Source organism: Cryptomeria japonica, chromosome 11 (assembly GCF_030272615.1).
Source record: "Cryptomeria japonica chromosome 11, Sugi_1.0, whole genome shotgun sequence".
Lineage (NCBI taxonomy): Eukaryota > Viridiplantae > Streptophyta > Pinopsida > Cupressales > Cupressaceae > Cryptomeria > Cryptomeria japonica.
In genome coordinates, this window is record NC_081415.1 from 721,473,420 (window position 1) to 721,494,326 (window position 20,907).

The 20,907-nt window shown below is 34.5% G+C and overlaps 1 protein-coding gene across 1 annotated transcript; it reads right to left on the reverse strand.

The window, feature by feature from the left end:
• Nucleotides 1-5,135: 5,135 nt before the first annotated feature.
• On the reverse strand, nucleotides 5,136-18,875 carry LOC131061272 (36.4 kDa proline-rich protein-like). Its single transcript, XM_057994855.2, has 2 exons — nucleotides 18,515-18,875; nucleotides 5,136-5,170 (listed from the first exon to the last, which is right to left on the reverse strand). The coding sequence occupies exons 1-2, from the start codon at nucleotides 18,873-18,875 to the stop codon at nucleotides 5,136-5,138; spliced, it is 396 nt and encodes a 131-aa protein (XP_057850838.1).
• Nucleotides 18,876-20,907: the final 2,032 nt, after the last annotated feature.

Sequence of the window (20,907 nt, forward strand, 5' to 3'; positions counted from 1 at the left end):
AACATTTGCTTAATCCATAGTACCTATGTACAATTAGTTGTTGCTGCAACATATTTTGATTCTGCTATTGATAATGATGTACAACTTTGTTTCTTGCTCAACCATGAAATTAGTCTGCTGCCAAGAAAAAATGCTCTATCGGTGGTGCTTTTTCTGTCATCTACATCTCCTGCCCAATTTGCATCTGTGTATGCACATAAATCAAAAAAATTCATCTTTAGGATACCATAAACCAAGATTTGTTGTGCCTTGTAGATACCGGAAAATCCTTTTTACTGTTGATTCATGATTTTCATTAGGATTACTCTGAAATCTTGAAACAATACATATTGCATTCATAATATCAGGTCTTGTTTGTGTCAAATACAGTAAACCTCCTATCATAGACTTGCATCTTGTTGAATTAACAGGTGTTGATTCATTCTTCAATGATAGTTTATCAGTTGTAGTCATAGGTGTACTTACCAGTTTAAAGTTTTTCATGCCAAATTTCTTTAGTAATTCCTTCAAGTACTTTGATTGATTTATGAATATAATTTTATCAGTGTGTGAAATCTACAATCCTAAAAAGAATTTTATCTCCCCAATCATAGACATTTCGAATTTTTCCTTCATCTTATTAGAAAAGTCTTTACACAATCCATCTTCTCCTCCAAAAATTATATCATCAACAAAAACTTTAATAACCAAGATGTCATCATTAGTCACTTTGTAATATAAGTTGTTGTCAGCATTACCTTTAGTGTAACCAAGCTTCAAAAGATATTTGTCCAATCTAGCATACTAAGCTCTAGGAGTTTGCTTCAATCCATATAAAGCTTTCCTTAACCTGCAAACCATATCTTTGTCATCTGTCAAAGAAAATCCATCAAGTTGTTCAATGTAAACTTCCTCTTCAAGATCACCATTCATAAATGCACATTTAACATCCATTTGATATACTTTATAGTTCTTGTGTGCTACAAAAGCCAAGAATAATCTGACTGTCTCAATTCTAGCTACCAGTGCAAAGGTTTCATTATAATCAATTCCTTCTTTATGTGAATATCTTTTACACACTAATCTTGCTTTGTTTCTAATTACCTTAACATCTTCATTAAGTTTATTTCTGAATACCCATTTAGTTCCAATTACATTTTTATTTTTAGGCGGGGGAACCAATGTCCATGTGTTATTCTTTTCAATTTGTTCCAATTCATCTTCCATAGTCTTAATCCAATTTTTATATTCACATGCCTCATTAATAGTAGTTGGTTCAATTTGAGAAATTAGACATACCTCTTCATTTGTCAGTCTTCCTCTAGTCATAACTCCTTGATACTTATTCCCAATTATCTGACTTTCAGAGTGATTCAATCTTACATACATGGGTGTGTTCACTTGTTGTTGTTCTTTAGTCACTGTAGAATTCTCAGATGATGTCGGTGTGACTGAATCAACATTCTGTACGGGTGTACTCATAGTAGATTCATTTGTGATTATCTCAACTGTCGGTTCAGAGTCTATAGACTTTCTAAACTATTCATCAATCTTCACATTTGCACTTTCAATGATTTTCTGCAATCTCTTATTAGAACATCTATATGTCTTGCTCTTAGATGAATAACTAAGAAATATTCCTTCATCACTTCTAGGATCAAATTTGCCAATATAATCATCTCTCCTAATATAACATTTGCTTCCAAATATTCTAAAATATTTAAGAGTAGGAGTATTACCAAACCATAGTTCATGAGGGGTCTTACCGGTTTCACCTTTGATGTGAACTCTGTTGAATGTATAAACAGTTGTATTGACTGCTTCTCTCCAATACACATGAGGTAGGTTTGCTTCTGATATCATGCTTCTAGCTGCATCCAAAATAGTTATGTTATTTCTTTCCATAACTCCATTTTGTTGGGGTGTCCGAGGTGTTGATAATTGTCTTTTGATTCCATTCACTTCACAGAATGTATTAAATTCCTTAGATGTGAATTCACCTCCTTGATCTGATCTCAAGCATTTGATTTTCTTACCAGTTTCATTCTCTACCATTACCTTGAATAGTTTGAATTTCCCAAAGGCTTCTGATTTCTCCCTGAGAAAAGTAACCCAACACATTCCAGAATAGTCATCAATGATTAGCATAAAATATCTATCTCCTTGTAAACTTCTAGTTCTTGTTGGACCACATAAATCAGTATGAATTAATTCAACAACATTATTGGATTTTTCTGGAATACTCTTAAAAGTTGTTCTAACTTGCTTTCCAAATTGACATTCCTTACATACCGGATTGTGAGGTTTAACAATCTTAGGTAAATCTCTTACTGCCTTAGTTGTACTGATTTTCACAATTCAATCAAAATTTACATGACACAGTCTCTTATGCCATAACCAACTTTCATCAATATGTGCAATCAAGCATGTCTTCTCATTATTATTCAAATGAAAGATATTACCTCTAGTCTGATTACCGGTTGTAATTTCCAAACCAGTTTTATTCATGATTTTGCATTTACCATTTTTGAATTGTAATTGAAATCTCTTTTCAACTAATTGACCAACAGTCAAAAGTTTATGCTTCAAACCTTCAACATAGTAAACATTATCAGTATTGTGCTTACCATCAAAAGATATAGTGTCTTTTCCTCTGATCAAACAAGTCGTCATCTCCAAATCTTACTAGACCTCCATTGTATTTTTGAAATGTTAAGAATTTACTCTTATCACCAGTCAAATGATGTGAACATTTGGAATCAATGATCCATTCATCCTTTTCTTCAATCTTAGCTGTCAGGGCCTGCTCTACCGATTGAACAGTAGGTGTCGGTTGATCTTCTGTTATAGCAACAAAAGCTCATCCATTGTTCATCGGTTCCTCATCAGAATCATCAGTAACTCCTTCATCAGCATAGTAACATGATTTGTCTCTATTCTTCTTAAATATGTACCTTTGATATTCAGGGTTAGGCTTGTATGTTCTTTTAACTTCTTCTTTCAATCTTGTATGTCTATCAGGACACCTAGATGCCATATGACCAATTTTATTGTAGTTAAAACATTTAAATGGTGTCTTACCTTCATACTTACTTCCAACTAGACCTTTAGGCATTTTCCTTGCAAATAGTGCTTCAAGCTCTTCAAGTTCTTCATTCTCTCTTCTGATTTCTTCAAGTTCTCTAGCATAGAGTGCTTTCCAATCAGATTTTTTAGATGATGATGATGATGATGATGCAGATGATCTCGCTTTGAAAACCAAATCTGTCTTAATTGTAGCAATGGGACCAAATTCCTCAAGTTCAAAAGTTGAAAGTTTTCCAACCAAAGTATCTCTAGATACTGATGCATTAGGCATTGTTTTCAATTCATTAATAACAGTTACTTTCATTTTGTATGTCGGTGGCAAAGCTCCTAAAACTTTAGAAACAATTTCATCTTCACTTAAGGATCCTCCACAACATTGTATACCCAAAACAATTTCATTAACTCTTTCCATAAAAGCATAAATCCTTTCATCTTCTTCCATTTTTCAGATTTTCATACCTAACCCGGAAGCATTCCACTTTTGCAATTTTGACAGTGGTATCACCTTCATTCAATGTCTCCAATTTATCCCAAATAGCTTTAGCAATAGATCAATCTGATAATCCCATGATTTGTTAATCTGACAATGCGCTCAAAAGTGTTTCTCTTTCTTTGCAATCATTTTCCTCATCTTTAGCCAAGGTTGGTGGAGTAGGTTGACCTTGAGTAGGAGCAATATAGCCATTCTTTGTAACATCCCATATGTCATTTCCAATGCAATTCAAATGTGTCTCTATTATGATCTTCCATATACCATAGTTGGTTCCATCAAGCTTTGGACTGTCCTTCCTGAAATAGTTAGTAGACATAGGACCTCCTCAAGTTGTTAAACTTCTGCAAAAAGAGGACTAACCTTTGATACCAATTATTAGGTCCCGGAGGCAACTGAGATGGGGGGGCGGGGGGGCACAAATCGGTTGTCTATTAATTTTAAACCAAAACTAACTTAACCAAACTTAGTGCATAATACCGGTCAACCAAACTTTAATGTCGGTAGACAGTTTAGCAGTTAATAACAGTACCGGTAAAGTTTAATGCATGAAACATAAAGACAAATAACACTTAACACAGTTATTTGTACATGGAAACCCTGTAAGGGGAAAAACCACGGTGGGAAACCTTACCCACAATTAGATGATACTACTGCAGATAGTATGTGTGTACAAATGGGGTCTGCATGTGCAAAAAGGCCAACTACCTAGAGCTCACTGCTCAATCACAAAATGGGAGTCACACTGACTACAATTGGATGGTTAAATCCAGTGATAATGTACTGCTCAAAATAGCATCTTCATATGTTGGATTCAGTACCGGTTAAGCTTTGATTGTCTTCTTCAAAATCCTCCTTGAATCTTAAATGATGTCTGTGTGTATAGCTCTGCTTATATTCGCATATACCTTATTACAATCCTTTTTCACACTCCTCTACTACTTAATCTCATAAATGAGATTTTACATATATACCAAAACCTAAGACCAAATGTGTAGGTCGGCTCACTAAGATATTACAATAAAATCAATTACAAATGAATCAATATGCAATGCATGATGTCGGCTCAATGCATTTACAATAATAACAAATCATCTCCATAATGTGTCGTGTTGATCCGGAATAGATAATGCTTGTCGGTCCATAACCTAGACCTATTTGTTGGTAACAACAAATATGCAAACCTGATTAGATCAATGACCAAATCACCAAAACCAAGTGTCCAAACGATGTCTTCGACATAACCAAGTAATCTCGAGATGATAACAAATCATCCTCAGTGTCGGTGAACAATATAACCTGTCGGTGAACTAGATACCGGTGACTGTGCACAAGTCATTGAACATGTCGGTGAAAATAACCAAAGATCTCCAAGTGTTCTCAAGTGTTTGACAAGTGTTGACATCAATGACAAAACCAATGCAACGCATCCATAATACCAACAGGCATTACCACAAGCTTAATTTTTCATGCAGTAATTTGATAAACAAGAGTACAAGAAAAACATCAATTGAAGTATTAATATAATGTGAAAAATGTATATAGTTAAGAGATTTCACCACAAGTCATATTTAGAGGGTTATTGCAAAAGATTATATACAGCATATGAAGAACCTACATAAAGAGGAAAGAGTTCAATTGAAAAAAATGAATATGAAGTATAAGAAGAATACATATATAAAGAGGAGACATAAGAAATATGAGGTACAAGATGAAGTAGTGTTGTCTTATATTTAAGAAAAGGGAGATTTGCTGCTAGAACATATAATAAATTGAAAAAGAAGAAATTTGGACCTTATTAAATCATTAAAATGTTCAATCCAACAAATACATATAAAGTGGAGTTATTGAAAGACTTGATCACTAGTATTTAAAATTGCAGATATATGAGTATTATGAAGGGCAATAAATAGAAAACATGCAGTGGAGACAAAGTGAAGAAAGTCAACACTAACAATGTAAATAGATAAAATGAAGTAATACTAGACAATAGAATTAGAAGAATCACTATAAATATAAAACATGAAGAATATATAATAAACTAGATAGAAAGGCCTATTCAATAGTCCATGTGGATATCTTCAACTAAGATGAACCATTTTGGTTTCCCTCTAATTAACCCCAAGTTAGGGAATCACTTTTAAATTACCTAAAATATATATGCAATGACATCTCAAGTCTACAAGCAATCATGTATCGATCAAAAATATTTTCTTTTACCATTTGTTTATTGTGTAGATATTTTCAAATTTTCCTAGTTGTTTTCTAATGAAGTGTGGCAAATTCATGACACATCTCATAGAATTTTTATTTGTTTGTTCAACTTCCATATCTGTCATAAGCACAATCATTTGTATTTCATGGAAAAGTTCTTTTCACTTGCATATTTTAAGGCGTGGTCAAGAATACAAGCCTTATAAAGCATTTACGTTCACCACATCTATGTTTCTCATCTTGAGGACCGATACCAAATCATACAATATATATTAGAACCTTGTTTTGGACTTGCAACAAACTTTTGAATCTCACACCAATTTCTAAGTCCTGAGAGGGTTCATGTACAAAATGATACTATTGAACCAACATGCTACAAAAAGCCAAAGGTGAAGCATCGTATCCTAAAACTAAGGCCAGCTGCAAATCAAATCATTTGAATATTAGGAGCATTGATCTTTATTGCATTTGCTTAGGTAAATGTACTATGTTTTCATAAGGCACATACCATTCTACAACCACCTATAGAAAGGAAGTACAATATCATTTGAGGAAAGAAGAGCATAGATAGAAAGAGGCAAAAATAGCTAGTGAAGGCTAGAAAAAGCGTAGAACATCAACCATAGACTTGAGCTTTTAAATTATAAAGGATCTTGATCTAAATTGTATTCAAATGGTTGAGGCCCAACATGTTGCATGCTCATAGAAGGTCATTTTGTCATTGATATTTATGAATCAATAAATCACTTTTGTGTAATCACATTCAGATACCAATCAAATTTGTGGTTTCAATTATTATCACTTTATCATTCAAAAGCGACTAAGGAGTTGCACCCAATTATATAAAAGTATTAAAAATATTACATCAGTCTGAGAAATATCATTTGTCTGGTCATTACAACTACCCCAAACTAGTACAACAATCCTAACAGAAACCAACACTACCCAAAATGTCTCTAGAACAAAAAAAAAAGACCTCCCATTAGATATCTTTAAACCATTGCAAAAACTGATTATATCTATTACTAACAACCAATAGGCCAACTTTCATCAACAACAACAAAGAAAAGCAAACTATGAAAAAACTACAAAAATAAAGAAACCAATAGATACTACCTGTTGACTTGTTTTTTAGGACTACGTCTAACACCGAATAAAGTTTACCAATGGTCACTCTATTCTCTCTTGATCAAAGTTATACCATGTGCTAAGATTGCGAAAAAGTTCAAATGACTAACTTCAAGGTTCCTTTAAGCCTAGATGTGACTCAATCAGTTAATGAGTTTACTAATAACCCAAGGGGCCTTACACATTCACTTGAAGATAATAACAAATTTGTGCAAGTTCAAGGATTTGATATGAATGATTTAGCTTTGAAAATAATGTTTTTGGGGGATTTTTCAATTTGGAAAATACTGAAAGTAAGGAGATGGAGATAGAGAAAGATATGGATAGAAAGAGATAGAGAGAGGAGAGAGAGAGGAAGAGTGAGTGATATAGATAAAGGACAATATAGATTGACAAAGAGGGATAGGGAGAGAGATAGAGAGAGTAGCAAGAGGGAGATGGAGAGAAATACAGAGAAAAAGATATAGTACAAGAGAGATGGAGTGAATAATAGAGAGAGGTGGAGATAATGATATATTGATAGCAAGAGGGATAGAGATATATGGAAATAGAGATGGAGGAGGAAAGAGTGAGAGAAAGAAGGTGATAGGGACAAGTAATAGAGAAAGGTTTGGAGAGAGGGAGAGAGATAGAGAGCGTGAAAGATAGAGAGATAGAGATAGAGATAGGGAGGGAAAAATAAGTTGTGTGTGTATGAGTTAGAGGGAGAGAGAGAGAGAGGGGGGGGGGAGGGAGGTGGAAATAGGAATAGAAAGGAGAGACAAAGTAGATATAACTTGTTAAATAGAGACATGGTGAGAGAGAGTGAGAGAAAGAGGGAGAGGGAGAAATAGAGATCGAAAGAGGGAGATAGAGAGATAAAGATAAAGATAAAGATAAAGATAAAGATAAAGATAAAGATGAAGATGAAGGTATAGGAAATGGTGTATAGAGAGAGAGTAGGAGAGATGAAGGGAGAGGAGTGTATTAGAGAGAGACGGAGATAGAGATGGAGATAGAGATAAAGAATTAGAGAGCTTGTGCCAATGTGAGTGAGAGAGATATAGAGATAGGGAGGGAGAAACAAGGAATGTGTGTGTGGGTGAGAGAGATATGGAGATAGATATAGAGAGGGAGAAAGATATATATAAATAGATAGAGAAGGGGAGAGAGGTAGAGAAATAAAGAGAGGCTAGAGGAGAAGTAGAGAGATGTAAAATGAGGGAGACGTAAGAAAGACGGGCACAGAAAGAGAGGGATACAAAGAGGGAGATATATAGATGGATACAGTGGGAAGGATAGAGGGGGAAGAGAGATATACAAACAAGGGTAAGGAAATATAAATAGGGGATAGAGATAAAGATCGAGATAATATTCAAATGACATGCTACCCTAAGCAACTCCCCAAGGACACATGATATCCTTAAATTATTGGTTGAAACAAGTAATCAAAGGTTAGTTTCTCTCTCTTGATCTCTCACTCTAAACTTTTAATTTAGGCTCAGTTGAAACTTATTTTATTATATAAATATGATTAATAAATTAAAGATATTATTCTATAATAAATTGAAATTTAATAAGATAAAAATTACAATTTAAATTAATTCTATCTTCTTTTAATTATTATGTAATTTCATAAGAAGACAAAAATAATTAAAATTAATTTTTTTATTAATGGAAATTAAACTTTAAAAGAAGAAGAAGAAGAAGAATATGATGATGATTAGAATAAACTAATAAAAAACAAGATAGAATATCCTAATAGAAGAAAATAAAATTAAAATATATTCTTATCAATTCAAAATATAATTATTCTACAATAATTAATATTTGAGTAAGATAAATAATTATAAACTAAACTAATTCTATTAAATCTTAATTACTATTAGTGTATACGGTGAAAATGGAATGATAAATTATCGTAAAACCAAATAAGATTCAAACACATAAAACCCTAGTTCTATAACTAAAATCCACCATACACCAATGAAGAACCTAAAACATGCAAAACAACAAAACATAAAAGAGTATGTCGTTCACATGCTTAGTAGGGTTTGATCTCCATTGTTTCCTTTCTCCATCGATCTTGCTTTGATATGGTTGCTCTCAGATTTTGTATTGTACACGAGAGCTCAATAAAGAATGGATTGTGGTTGTGTAGACACTTGATTGGTTGATCGCATGAAGGTTGATTAGACGCATTAGTTAGGATTGATAAGGATGAAAGGATCCTCTTATATAAAGAGTACCCTAGAAAATGGAGGGATAGGATTAAGAAGTGGAAGGATAAATGGTCGGCTAAGATTAAAGGGTGGGTATAGAAAATGCCAAAATATGAAGGAGGTGGTTAAAGACAAATTAAGAGATGAATGACAAATGTCATGGGGGGGAAAAGCTAATGAATTAATTAAATAAATAAAAATCCATTTAATTAATAGAAGAAGTGAGACCAATTAAATAAATAAAATATTAATTTAATTAGGGTATGACAATTTTAGGTGTCTACAATTAGTAATTTCATAAAAAGATATAAACAATTAAAATAAATTTCAAACTTCATGAAAAATTAATCCTTAAAAAAGAAGAAGAAAGTAGCTAATTCTTTTTTGAATTTTTTTTCTTTTTCATTTTTAAAATTTTAAAAAAAGAGAACATTTTAATAAAAGAATATAATATTAAAAGATATTCTTATCAAAAGAAGAAAATAGTAAAAGATAGATTTTTCTTTTTATGCACATTCTTTTTCTAATTAATAATAGTAAAATATATTTTAAATTTTTTTATCATAATTAAAAAAAAAAATTAATATAAATATAAACATACAATTGAGATCAATTCAATCATCTTGCATCCTTCTAATCAATTGTGAATCATTGATTTCAAAAAGTAGATTGCACATTTCATATAGGGAATGCCTTCGGCAAAATTAGATGTATATTTCACTATGATCTTATATAATTTTAAATAGTGTCTTCTTTCATTTAATATAGTCTTTGTGTAAAACATAAGTTATGTTAAACTTTACATCATATCATGTGAGTTGGGTTAGGGTTATGAGGAAACTACAAATAATAGAAGGGAAAAGAAAAAAAAAAAAAAATTATTATAGAGTAGAAATGTTGAAATGATAAAGAATCTAGAAACCAACTCGAGAAGTTCATTGGTTTGGATAGTGGCACATCACAATATTGTCTTAATTTTATATTATCATTCAAGATGTGTTGTAGTCCTACTTTTGCATTATTGTCCATGACAAATACAAAACTCGGGAATGTTCCCAAAATCTATCCAACACTAGATGCAAGTATACAAGATAATAATATCAAACTACTAGGTTTACCAAAAATGTATAAAAATTAAGAAATCGCTAACTCCACACACACACACACACACACATATACATATGTGTATATGTGTGGGTATACACACACACACACACATATACATATGTGTATATGTGTGGGTATACACACACACACACACATTCCTCTATGCATTTGGAAGTGTTCAAACACTTTCAAGCTAAGAAGGGGGGAAAGGCGGTGACTAATAAGGAGCATGCCTTTAAGTCAAGCCCTTGATTTGGGCTTTCAACCTCCATAGACAAATAAAGAAACGAGGAAAGATGAGAGAATGTGTGCTCTTAAACACTAAGCATATTTAAATTTTTTGAAAACAACAATAGTAAAATAGATAGATATTTAAGTGTTAATCATTGGTCTATCAAGAGAAACACTTTAGTGTATGTAATGTGGGAGGGAACAGGGTCACTAACTTAATGCACACAAACTAGGAAATTAGGCCTATTTCCGCTTTGATTATATTTGGAAGGAGAATGAACCACTAGACTCAAGATGGCTCAAGCACAAAGTGGATGCAATGGTCTTTCGTTGTTGAGTTGAAAGTGACTATGCAAATTGTAAGGAAGAATTAATGAATTAGGAGCAAGTAAGCTAAAATAATAGTTTTTTGCATGTATAAGAAGACAATAAACTCAAAACCCAATTTTGGAAAAGTATGTGAAAGTATATATTGTAACTAACCTGGAGTCCAAATTTGAGGCAAAAGTGTAGGGACTCAATCGCCTAGCTTATCCCACACCCGAGACTCAATTGCCCAGGGCACCCCGCTCCCATCAGTTTTGGCTCTGACAAATTGCAAAAGTTTAGGAATTAACCTTGAAATTTAATTGAATTAGAATTGAAATAGAAAGCATGCTATTAGGTAGCAGAGGCTAGAGCTAAAATTTAAATGATTATACCTTTATAGGATTTATTTGTTTCAAAGTGATCATGAAGATGCTTGATGTTGACTTAGAAAGAGAAGATCATAGAGGCCATAAAAAATGCCTATATCTGCCATAAATGCCTTGATGCTTGATCACTTGCTCTTGAGAATTTAGTATAATGTCATCATCCTTATAGTTGATAGATGATAGATATATTAGATTAGATCCCAAAATGAGGAAGGATAGCTTGCTTATATATATCTCTTAAGCATTTTGGGGTGCAAAACACGAAGCAAGTAGACACGAGAAAATATTTCCCACTAAATCAAGTTGCCCGTTGTCTGATTTCAATTTGGGGCCAAACTAAGGGGAGTGGGGCATCCTAGGCACCATGCTCCCTCCAAAGCAAGCCCAAATTGGGACCTGAGGTCCTAAATGGGGCAAGGAAGCTAAAAACATATACAAAATTGAGTTGGGTCAAGCAGATTGGGCACTAAAGTCCAGGTTCGCTAAAATGGGGCCTAGATAAGCATGAATTTGCATAAGGATGCAATTTTGTGACTACGGTGTATATATTAGGATAAAGGAGGTGATAGTTGTACAAGTTAAAGGAGACAAGGAATTGCTAAAGAGAAAACAAATAGAGAAGAACAAAGAATAGCAAATTGATCTTCACAATGACAATAGAGGATGCTCATGAGACCAAGGAGGTACAAAAAAGTTCTAGAATATTGTAACGTGATGTCTAGAGTGTTGTAAAATGTTATAGATTGCATTAAAGAGAACAAGCATGCATGTGAGGATTAAATATCCATCCTAAAATAATAAGAGGGAAGCTCTAATAGACATTCAAAATATAGATGTGATTATTGGACTTTCAAACATTAGGCATACAACAGTTAAAAAGAAACTTATGGAAGTTGAAGGGTCTTTGGTAAGTCAAAAAATTAGATACTGTATGATTGTATAGTTAAAGGACAAAAGCACGTCTTATGGGTGTCCAAGCACAACGCACTCAAAAACTTCACAAGATGGGTACAAAACATAAAATAAATATAGGGGAACACATACATATGAAACAAGGTTGAACATACAAAAATACAACACAACACGAAATTGGAAGTGGGTAAAAGGCCAAGGATGGGTTAAAATGATTGAATAAAAGATTAAGGTCAATGCTAAAGTGAGCCTAATTACAACGTATAATTTATTTTTCATTACACGAGGGTTGACCACCAATGCAATGGTTGTTGCACGCCCAGTGTTGATATTGGGTCCTTAGTTCGACTCCCACACAGGCCAATTCAGAGATGATTGACAAAGCACATAGATGGTGAATCAATGGTAGAAAGAGAATGGTGGTGTGTCAACAGTGGTGGGAGTTTAGTGCTAGCAACAAGGACATGAACATGTAAAGGAGAATGGTACCACACACGTGACGAAGGAAGGGCATGAAAAGGTGACCAATAGGTGTAGACAGGAGTGATAAGAGGTGGCAGCGTAGATGTGGAGTGATAAGGAGATCGAAAGGAGTAATAAGGATCTCTACGCGACTGAGATATAAGGAGATATGGAGTGATGAGGAGATCACAATTAGTGATAAAGAGGAGCTTGAGAATGGAGAGGTAGGGTTAGATAATTATAGAGAGGCCAACACAGAGAGATAAGGGGAAAGAAGAGATAAAATAAATTAGGAGATAGAGTAAGCATTGGGATGATAGAGGAGAAATAAGGGTGGTAATGTTGAACATGTCTAAGGATGAGGTACCTAAAAAATGTGGCCTCCCTAGTTCATAGCTCTAGTTAAAAGCATTTATTGATTAAAAAAAATTGACATTACACTTTCAAAAAAATTAATATATGGCCATACAACTATCAATTTTAGGCCCTTGTGGGTATTATCGGATGTGTGGATTTTTTAGCTTGGAGGAAGGTATTTTTTCCAAAAGAATAGAAGCAAGCAAGCAAAAGTATTTTATTTTTAGGAGTTATAATAAGGTGGTTCGATTTAGTTATTTATTTAGGTTTAGTATTTAAATTTTAGCATTGCAAGTAGTTTTATGTGAATTTTGAAATAAGTATGAACTAGTAATATCACCTAGAAGTGTTATCATATAGTTGATAGAATTTATAGTATTTTTGGTCAAACATCGCATTCATCTCTTTATCTCAAACAAAGCCATAAATACTTGTCTATCATCTATTTGATATTTTTCTAAGGTGATGTGATAATATAAGAGACTCCTAATTGTTTTCTATGAAAGAAATAATCTAGAAAAGATGTAATAATTTTAGAGATTTTGTGTTTATAAAGTTTAAAAGATTTCAACTTTATACATGAAAACTAAAATATCTAATATATTCACATTTAGTAAAGTTGTCATGTCTCCTTTCTAAATTTAGCAGCTTACTATTTATAACAAGTCTATTTATTTAAAAATAGTCAATCGAAACCTACAAATAAACCGAGAAAGTCTAATTGCCAAAAGGAAATTTTAATTAATGATAATTAATTTGAATTGTTGCTAAAATATAAAAGGGGTTATGAGTTTGGAAATGGCAAGTTTGGTTTATGAAGTAAAAATAAAAATAATTAAATAAGGAGATTAAGTCAGCAGTTCAAAATAGAATGTTAAGAGTTGGTGAACAAAGGACAAGTGAATGTTTCAATTTTAAAATTCAACACTTTTCCTCCTAGGCATGGATTTGAGCACCCAGAATTGTGTTTAAAAATATTTTTATTTATTTAATTTGAGTTGCAACTATCATTAATTCTATCTAGTCATTTTCAACAGGCGAAAGTTGTTTTCCTTTGGAGGCTAGTAAACCAAAAAGGTGAAATCTTCAAGGCTGATAAATCAAAGAGATTGAGGCTCAAGGGAAGTGGACCTAAAAGTCTCTAGAGGCAATCTCACCCAAATATTTTATGTGTTTAGAAGAGCTTTGCAATTGTGTTGCTTTCTTGGGGTGTTTATAGGGGTTTGTTGGAGTTTGGAGTACTTAGAGGAGAAGATTAATTTCAGTTTTGTCTTGTTCTGATTGAATGAAAAATAGGTTTTAAGGACCCGAAACCATTACAACATAGTTAAAATAAAAAGCTGAGAAAATAGAGTCCTCATACAAAGCGACTGGTCCAAAAAACCAGCGAACAGAAAAAACAGCTAAACAATAAAGAACCCAAGGAGACACTACATAGTAATTTTCTTCAGCAGATCCTCTGCCTTAGTCACCAGCTCGTCATAGGTCGCCCCAACTGCTTTTGTCTTGTTGTTAGCAACATATTTTGTTGTTCTTATGTTGTATTGGAAGCTTTATTTCAAATTTATTTCTAATATAAACATTTATCTAGAGTTTGGAGGATTTATTTGAAGTTTGAAATTGATTTCCTTAGTGTTTAAGACCATGTTTTGGAAGATCTTTCCAATGTATTTTATAGAAGACATTATGACTTATTTAATTCATTTAGCATCAATAATTATTTCAATAATAGTAATGGACTAAGTTTTTGGTTGCATTGAGTTTTAGGTTCATTAAGTGATGTTTTGGTAAAAATTTCCTTTATACCCAATTTCCCAAAACATTCATATTTACAAATTTGAAGTAAAAATTAGAGAAACCATCAAATCTGATTGAATTTGCAAAAAGGGTTATTACAAAAGCAATTTGTAACTTTGACATAGCAAAATTATATACCTAAAATTCATATTTTTGTAACTGAAACTTTAGCTTCTATGAAAATAAATTTAAAAACAATAATGATCATGCAAAGCAATTTGTTTGATTTTTGCATACACATCTTAAACTATTAACTGTTGGAAACCAATAACACTAAGAGGGGTGGGGGGGTTGAATCAATGTTATACCAGAATAGTAGATTTTAGCCTTAACAAAACATTCATACACCAACCGGTATATCGGTATAAACATAATTGAAAGAAGTAAATTAACTAATAAGCCAAACATATAAATGAGAATCATAACACACAAATTTATATGTGGAAAACCTCAATGAGGAAAAACCACGGTGGGATTTGTGACCCACAATATCAATTCACTGGCCCTATGAAGAGATATTACAATATATGATGGGCCTGCACTTGCAGGAAGGCTTACAGCCTAGAGCACACTGCTCAATCACAATAGGAGCCTCAACAACCACATAAAATTCCAGACAACAATCCAGAGAAGTGTGAACTGCTAAGATAACATCTTCTATGCCAAAAAACAGTTCCGGTTTAAGCTCTGTCTGTTATGGTTAAAACCCTAAACCTCTGTACCGGAAAAACCCTTACAATGAATTCCTCACATACATAGTCTCTCAGAATGATTTCACATCATATTACATTTCCATGTCCATTAAACATGCCTATCCTTATTACAAAATGATCTAATCAATCTGCCCTATATACCCTATACAAATGTATGCCTTATGTCAGCTTACAAGGATATATACAATATCATATTACATGTCGACCATATAACATAAATGAATAAACATTAAAACAAGTTGTCAATGTCGGATCCAAGATAAGTCAACCTCCAAACCAATAACCTTAACTATACCATGTCGGCCTTCATTTTCGGTGATCAAAGAAATCTTCTATTCTGTCGATGTCGGTGTAGAGTCTGTGAAGTGCCTGCCAATACACCATATGAAGTTGGAACCCAAAATCATGTTGCCATCAATGAAAACATAATGAAACCTAACCAATAGAGTGTAAATTGCCAACAATCTCCCCCTTTGGCATTGATGGCAACACTCATGTGAAAAATGGTCATGGTTTCAACTGTCGGTTTCATCCTGCCCTGCTTCCCTTGAGCTGAAAATACAAAATGATCCATATCTCCAAAAACTCCAAAAAAAATCTATAACTCCCCTAATGTATGCAATCCTTTTTCACATATATACTACTCCCCCTTTGACATCAATGCCCAAAAACAATATATCAAAGAATAAGTATTGTATATTGAATACCTCCAAAAATGTCTTACCGGAGCTTGACCAGTTTCAAGATTTCCGGATAAGCCTTCTCCAATAATTCCATATAAGTATCCCAGCTGGTTTTGAATGTGTCAGAGATAGATACAAGTCCACTCAGTAAATATGCAAGTGATTCTTTCTCATTAACTTCTGTCGGTGTGGGCTTTCCGAACATATCCATGCATTTCTTCTTATGTACACAGAGTGAATCCAATCTTGGACTCACCAAACCTTTGAGAATTCTGGCTCTCTGAATGATTTTATCTCTTTCCCTTTCAAGAGCAAAAATTTGGTTCTCCAAAGTCAAAATTTGTCCATCAATAGATGTTGTCAGTGAAATTAGTCCATCAAAAGAGTTAGCAATACTAGCAATCTTCTCCTATGTCTCTTTTGTCTTTTTATCTACATTTGTTGTAAGTATCTCAGTATTGCAACATACCCTGTATATATTAGTACATTGTTTCAAAGAATTTTCTATCAAAATTAGCTTCTCCTCAATCTTTTTCTTCTCTCTCTCAATGATCTGATCAAAAGCGGCTCTCTTAGCCAGAGTGAATTTTTCAAGTGCTTGTCGGTTAGAGATTTGCTGTAAGGATTGAAAGTCTTTTGATATGTGCTCAGTTATTACCTTAAGCTTGTCGGAATGGATCGCTTCATTTTCAATCTTACACTCTGGGACCACTCTGTGCAAAACAATTATGGATTGATCTATAATCCCTTTATCTATGGTTCCCTCCTTCATCAGTTTCTGAGCAACATCATCATTAGTTATGTGGGACTCATCTCTGTGATGGTTTTCTTTTCATATAGAGAAGTGTCAATTGTCAATAATGATGTGCTAGTAACTGGTTCCTATAGGAGTTGAGAAAATACAACACCACAGGAGCCCAAATAATCTCTGCAAGCTGAAAAACCTGTTACAAGGAGAAGCAATGAAGCAAATCACAGAAGGAAAGAATACATAGGGAAAATATGCTCCAAAAGATGATAGCTCAATAATCTCCAAAATGTATTATCAATAATAATCCTTTTTCATACAATGAAAAGAAAGAACTCAATCTTTAATAGGTCAAGAAACCCTAAAAGGGAAAACCTAGGTTTGCACATAATAATTAATTAAAATAATTAATTATATGCACCTAAAGTTAGCTTAAGTGTAAAAGAGATAAAGGGAACTTGAATAATTAAACAAATAATGTTTAATTAATCAAGTAAATACCCAAATACTCTAACACCCCCCCTTAAGCTAGACTTAGGGAGAAGCTAAAACCTAGAACAACTACTGAAAGCAATAAAGATGGGTCCCGACAACAAGGCCTGATCAGGTACCCAAATATAATGAAATCTCTATGAACTGGAGAAATAGAGAAAACCACGTGGGAACAAAACTCTACTCCAAAAATAGATAAAAAGAACACCACTAAAGCATGAAGAACTTGCAAACTCTGTCAAAGAATAACTGCTGATATGGAGAAGATCCACTAAACTAGAACATGACCAGGTAGAGAAGATTGTAATCTGCATGAGTGCCCTCAAATGACACTACTCGAATCAGGAGGCAAACAAGGCAAAAACAATTGAAATCGAAGATACAGATGGCATGAGAAACCAAAGCCTGAAGAGCTGATCAATCGAACCATGGAAGCAGTAGAACCAACAGGATAAACCTCCCCATAATGCGGAAGTGGGAGAGGGATAGGAACACTGAAAAGGATAACAAAAAACAACTGCATGACAAAGAACCAAGAACATCAAAGGTGCTGAGACACATCATCATGAGGCGAATGTCGTGGAAGGAACACTCACTTGACAAAGGAAGATGGCAAACAACAGGCAAACATCAACCCCCTCATGGGACTTGATCAATAGTGCATGTACAACAAGACACAAGATATGCAAGATTCCAAGTAAACAATGCATGATGGCACTTTATCTCAGTGTGTTTGCATAAATACAAGCTACAATGATAAGAAGATTAGAAATAGAAACGTGAACCAAAATAGAGACATCCTACTCAGAGAAGAGATCCCAGGACCTGAAACAACCAAGATATCCACTAGAGTGCTGAAAAGAAAAAAACTGAATAAAATATTCCTGAAGTAGAATCTGGAAATAAAAATCATATGGATGGAAAGTACATAGCACACACTTTCCAAAAATATAATTTTTTTGAAAAACGGAGGTCAGATGCTCATTCTATGGCTCCCGGAGTGCAAAAAATAGACCTCACTTTGACTGGAAAAAAACATAGTCAAACAGCAAAATTGGAAAAAAAATACCAACACCATGAGGTCGGCCTCGAAACCAGCTTTCCGACACCTATTTGTTTTCAAAAAAATGACTCCGTATGCCCAAGATAGGGTGAAAAAACCAAATCCCCCCCTGAAAAAGGCCAAAAAAGAGGTCTGGTGGCTAGTGGGTGGCGCACCGGTGGCGGCCAGGTAGAGCTTCGGTGGTGGCCGAGTGGCGAAGCCAAGGCAGGGGAGGAGGTCGGGCCAGGCGAGGGCCGTTGAGGCGGCGGGCTGTGGCGGGGCGGTGCTACAGGCGGCGGCTGGCGAGCGAGGCGGAGCTGTGAGCGGCGGGCGGAGCTGCATGGGGAGCCGAGGTGCAAACGGAGGCCGGGGAAGCGCTGGCGGGGGCCGAAGAGCCGGGGGCTGCCTGCGGGGGCCAGCAGGGAGCCGCGAGGGCCGGAGAGCTGGGGGCCAGCAGGGAGCCGCGGGGGCCGAAAAAGACTGTCGGCAGCTACTGTACGAGCCTGACAGATCTGCAGCAGCGGCAGGGGGCCCCATGGTACCCTGCGTACTGTGGGAAACCCCCCCAAAAAAAGAAATTTGATTTTTTTTTCTTTTTTTTTTGGTAAAAAAAAACACTATCGCCTTTTAGGCTTTTTTTTCTTTTTTTTACAAAAATTAAATTTCAGCCTGCATGTCGTAAAAAGGCAAAACAAAAAAAAAAAAAATTGAATTTTTTTCTCGATTTGCGTACCAGGTCGTACGACCGAATCTGAGAAAAAAAATACTCCCAGAGGCTCAGGAACCAAAATAGGTCGAATTTTATATGACCATAGGGGTTTTCGGGCCTTCTGAGCACGATGGTGAGGTTTGTTTAGGCCCAAAGTGCTTAGAAAAAAGGTCAAACCCTAGGTGCATAAAAACTTTCTGAAACCCCAGATCTGCTTCCAAAGCCAAAAATCTCAAAACAAGAACAGATAGCTGCAGATCTAAAGCTCTGATACCATATAGGAGATGAGAAAATACAACACCATAGGAGCCCAAATAATCTCTGCAAGCTGAAAAACCTGTTACAAGGAAAAACAATGAAGCAAATCACAGAAGGAAAGAATACACAGAAAAAATATGCTCCAAAAGATGAGAGCTCAATAATCTCCAAAATGTATTGTCAATAATAATCCTTCTTCATACAATGAAAAGAAAAAACTCAACCTTTCATAGGTCAAGAAACCCTAAAAGGGAAAACCTAGGTTTGCACATGATAATTAATTATATGCACTTAAAGTTAGCTTAAGTGTAAAGGAGATAAAGGGAACTTAAATAGTTAAACAAATAATGTTTAATTAATCAAGTAAATACCCGAATACTCTAACAGTTCCCTGTCGAATTCCCCTATTTTCTCTGATGATTTATCCTTTATTACCTCCTCACTTGCATCGGTGGCTTCGCCACTTGGTGTAGTCTATGCAACTGCCAATTCCACTCTAGGAACAATATCCTCAACCTGTACATTAGTATCTAAAGTACAATTGTCCTCAATGTTAGTATCTTGTACAATGTTCTTAGTATTAATTGGTGTCTCAGTATTTGTCTGTACATTTACTGGTGGCTCAATTTCCACTATTTTGATATTCTTCAAAACTGAGGGTGGAGTATCCATGATCCCCTTTCCTTTCCCTTCAACCGGTGTATCTACAATATCTGTCTTGGTCTCCGATGAAGTAAAGAATCCTCTGTGTTCTCCCAAAAATTTGATCCAAGCCTTCTGTGTTTCTTTTATTACCTCATTCATCCTTCCTAACATCATGCTATTTATTCTATGTTTTCTATTGAATACCTTCCTATCTGCAGCCTCAATTGTCTTTTCCATCTCATTTGGAGTTATAGCAACATAGATAGCTAAAAGTTATCACATCTTAATGTGTTTGTCTTCTTGCATTGCAGATAACTTTCTAGCATCCAACATGTTATATAATTATGCCGGTATTTGATTTTCTATATCTATTATTGCTTTCTTATAGATATCCAAATACAATAGAATTGCTTCCTCTACCTCTCTATGTTCATCAACTTCTAATGTATCATAATAAGACAACATTTTTCAGCATCCCATCCATAGTAATTTCATCAACAATTTTAGCACAAGTCATAGGTGGTATAATAGTCACATTATCAGTCTCTAGTGCCAAATAAATGTCACTCTTCTTCCTCCTTCTAATAGTACCGGATGCAGCTGTTGATGTGGCCTTAGGTGCCTGCTTTTGTGTTGGTAACTTGATGGTGACCTTCCTAACTGGTTGTTTCTTTGCTTCTACCTTAGGTTCTTTCGGTTTCTTCCTCACAACCCTTTTGAAAGCTAATGGTGTGTTATCTTCAGACTTAGAATTTGCAGTCACAAGTTCAATGTGATGGGCCTGCACTTGCAAGAAGGCTTACAACCTAGAGGACACTGCTCAATCACAATAGGAGCCTCACTGACTACATAAAATTCTAGACAACAATCTGGAGAAGTGTGAATTGCTAAGATAACATCTTCTATGCCGGAATAGAGTTCCGGTTTAAGCTTTGTTTGTTCCGGTTAAAACCTTAA

Bases quoted from the DNA above. Each gene is read 5' to 3' on its own strand.
- LOC131061272 (XM_057994855.2), bottom strand. From the start codon at position 18,875: ATGGGGCCCCCTGCCGCTGCTGCAGATCTGTCAGGCTCGTACAGTAGC. The intron at 5,171-18,514 runs GTGCGCCACCCA...CTCTTTATGTAG, and splicing joins GCTCTACCTGGCCGCCACCG to GTTCTTCATATGCTGTATAT.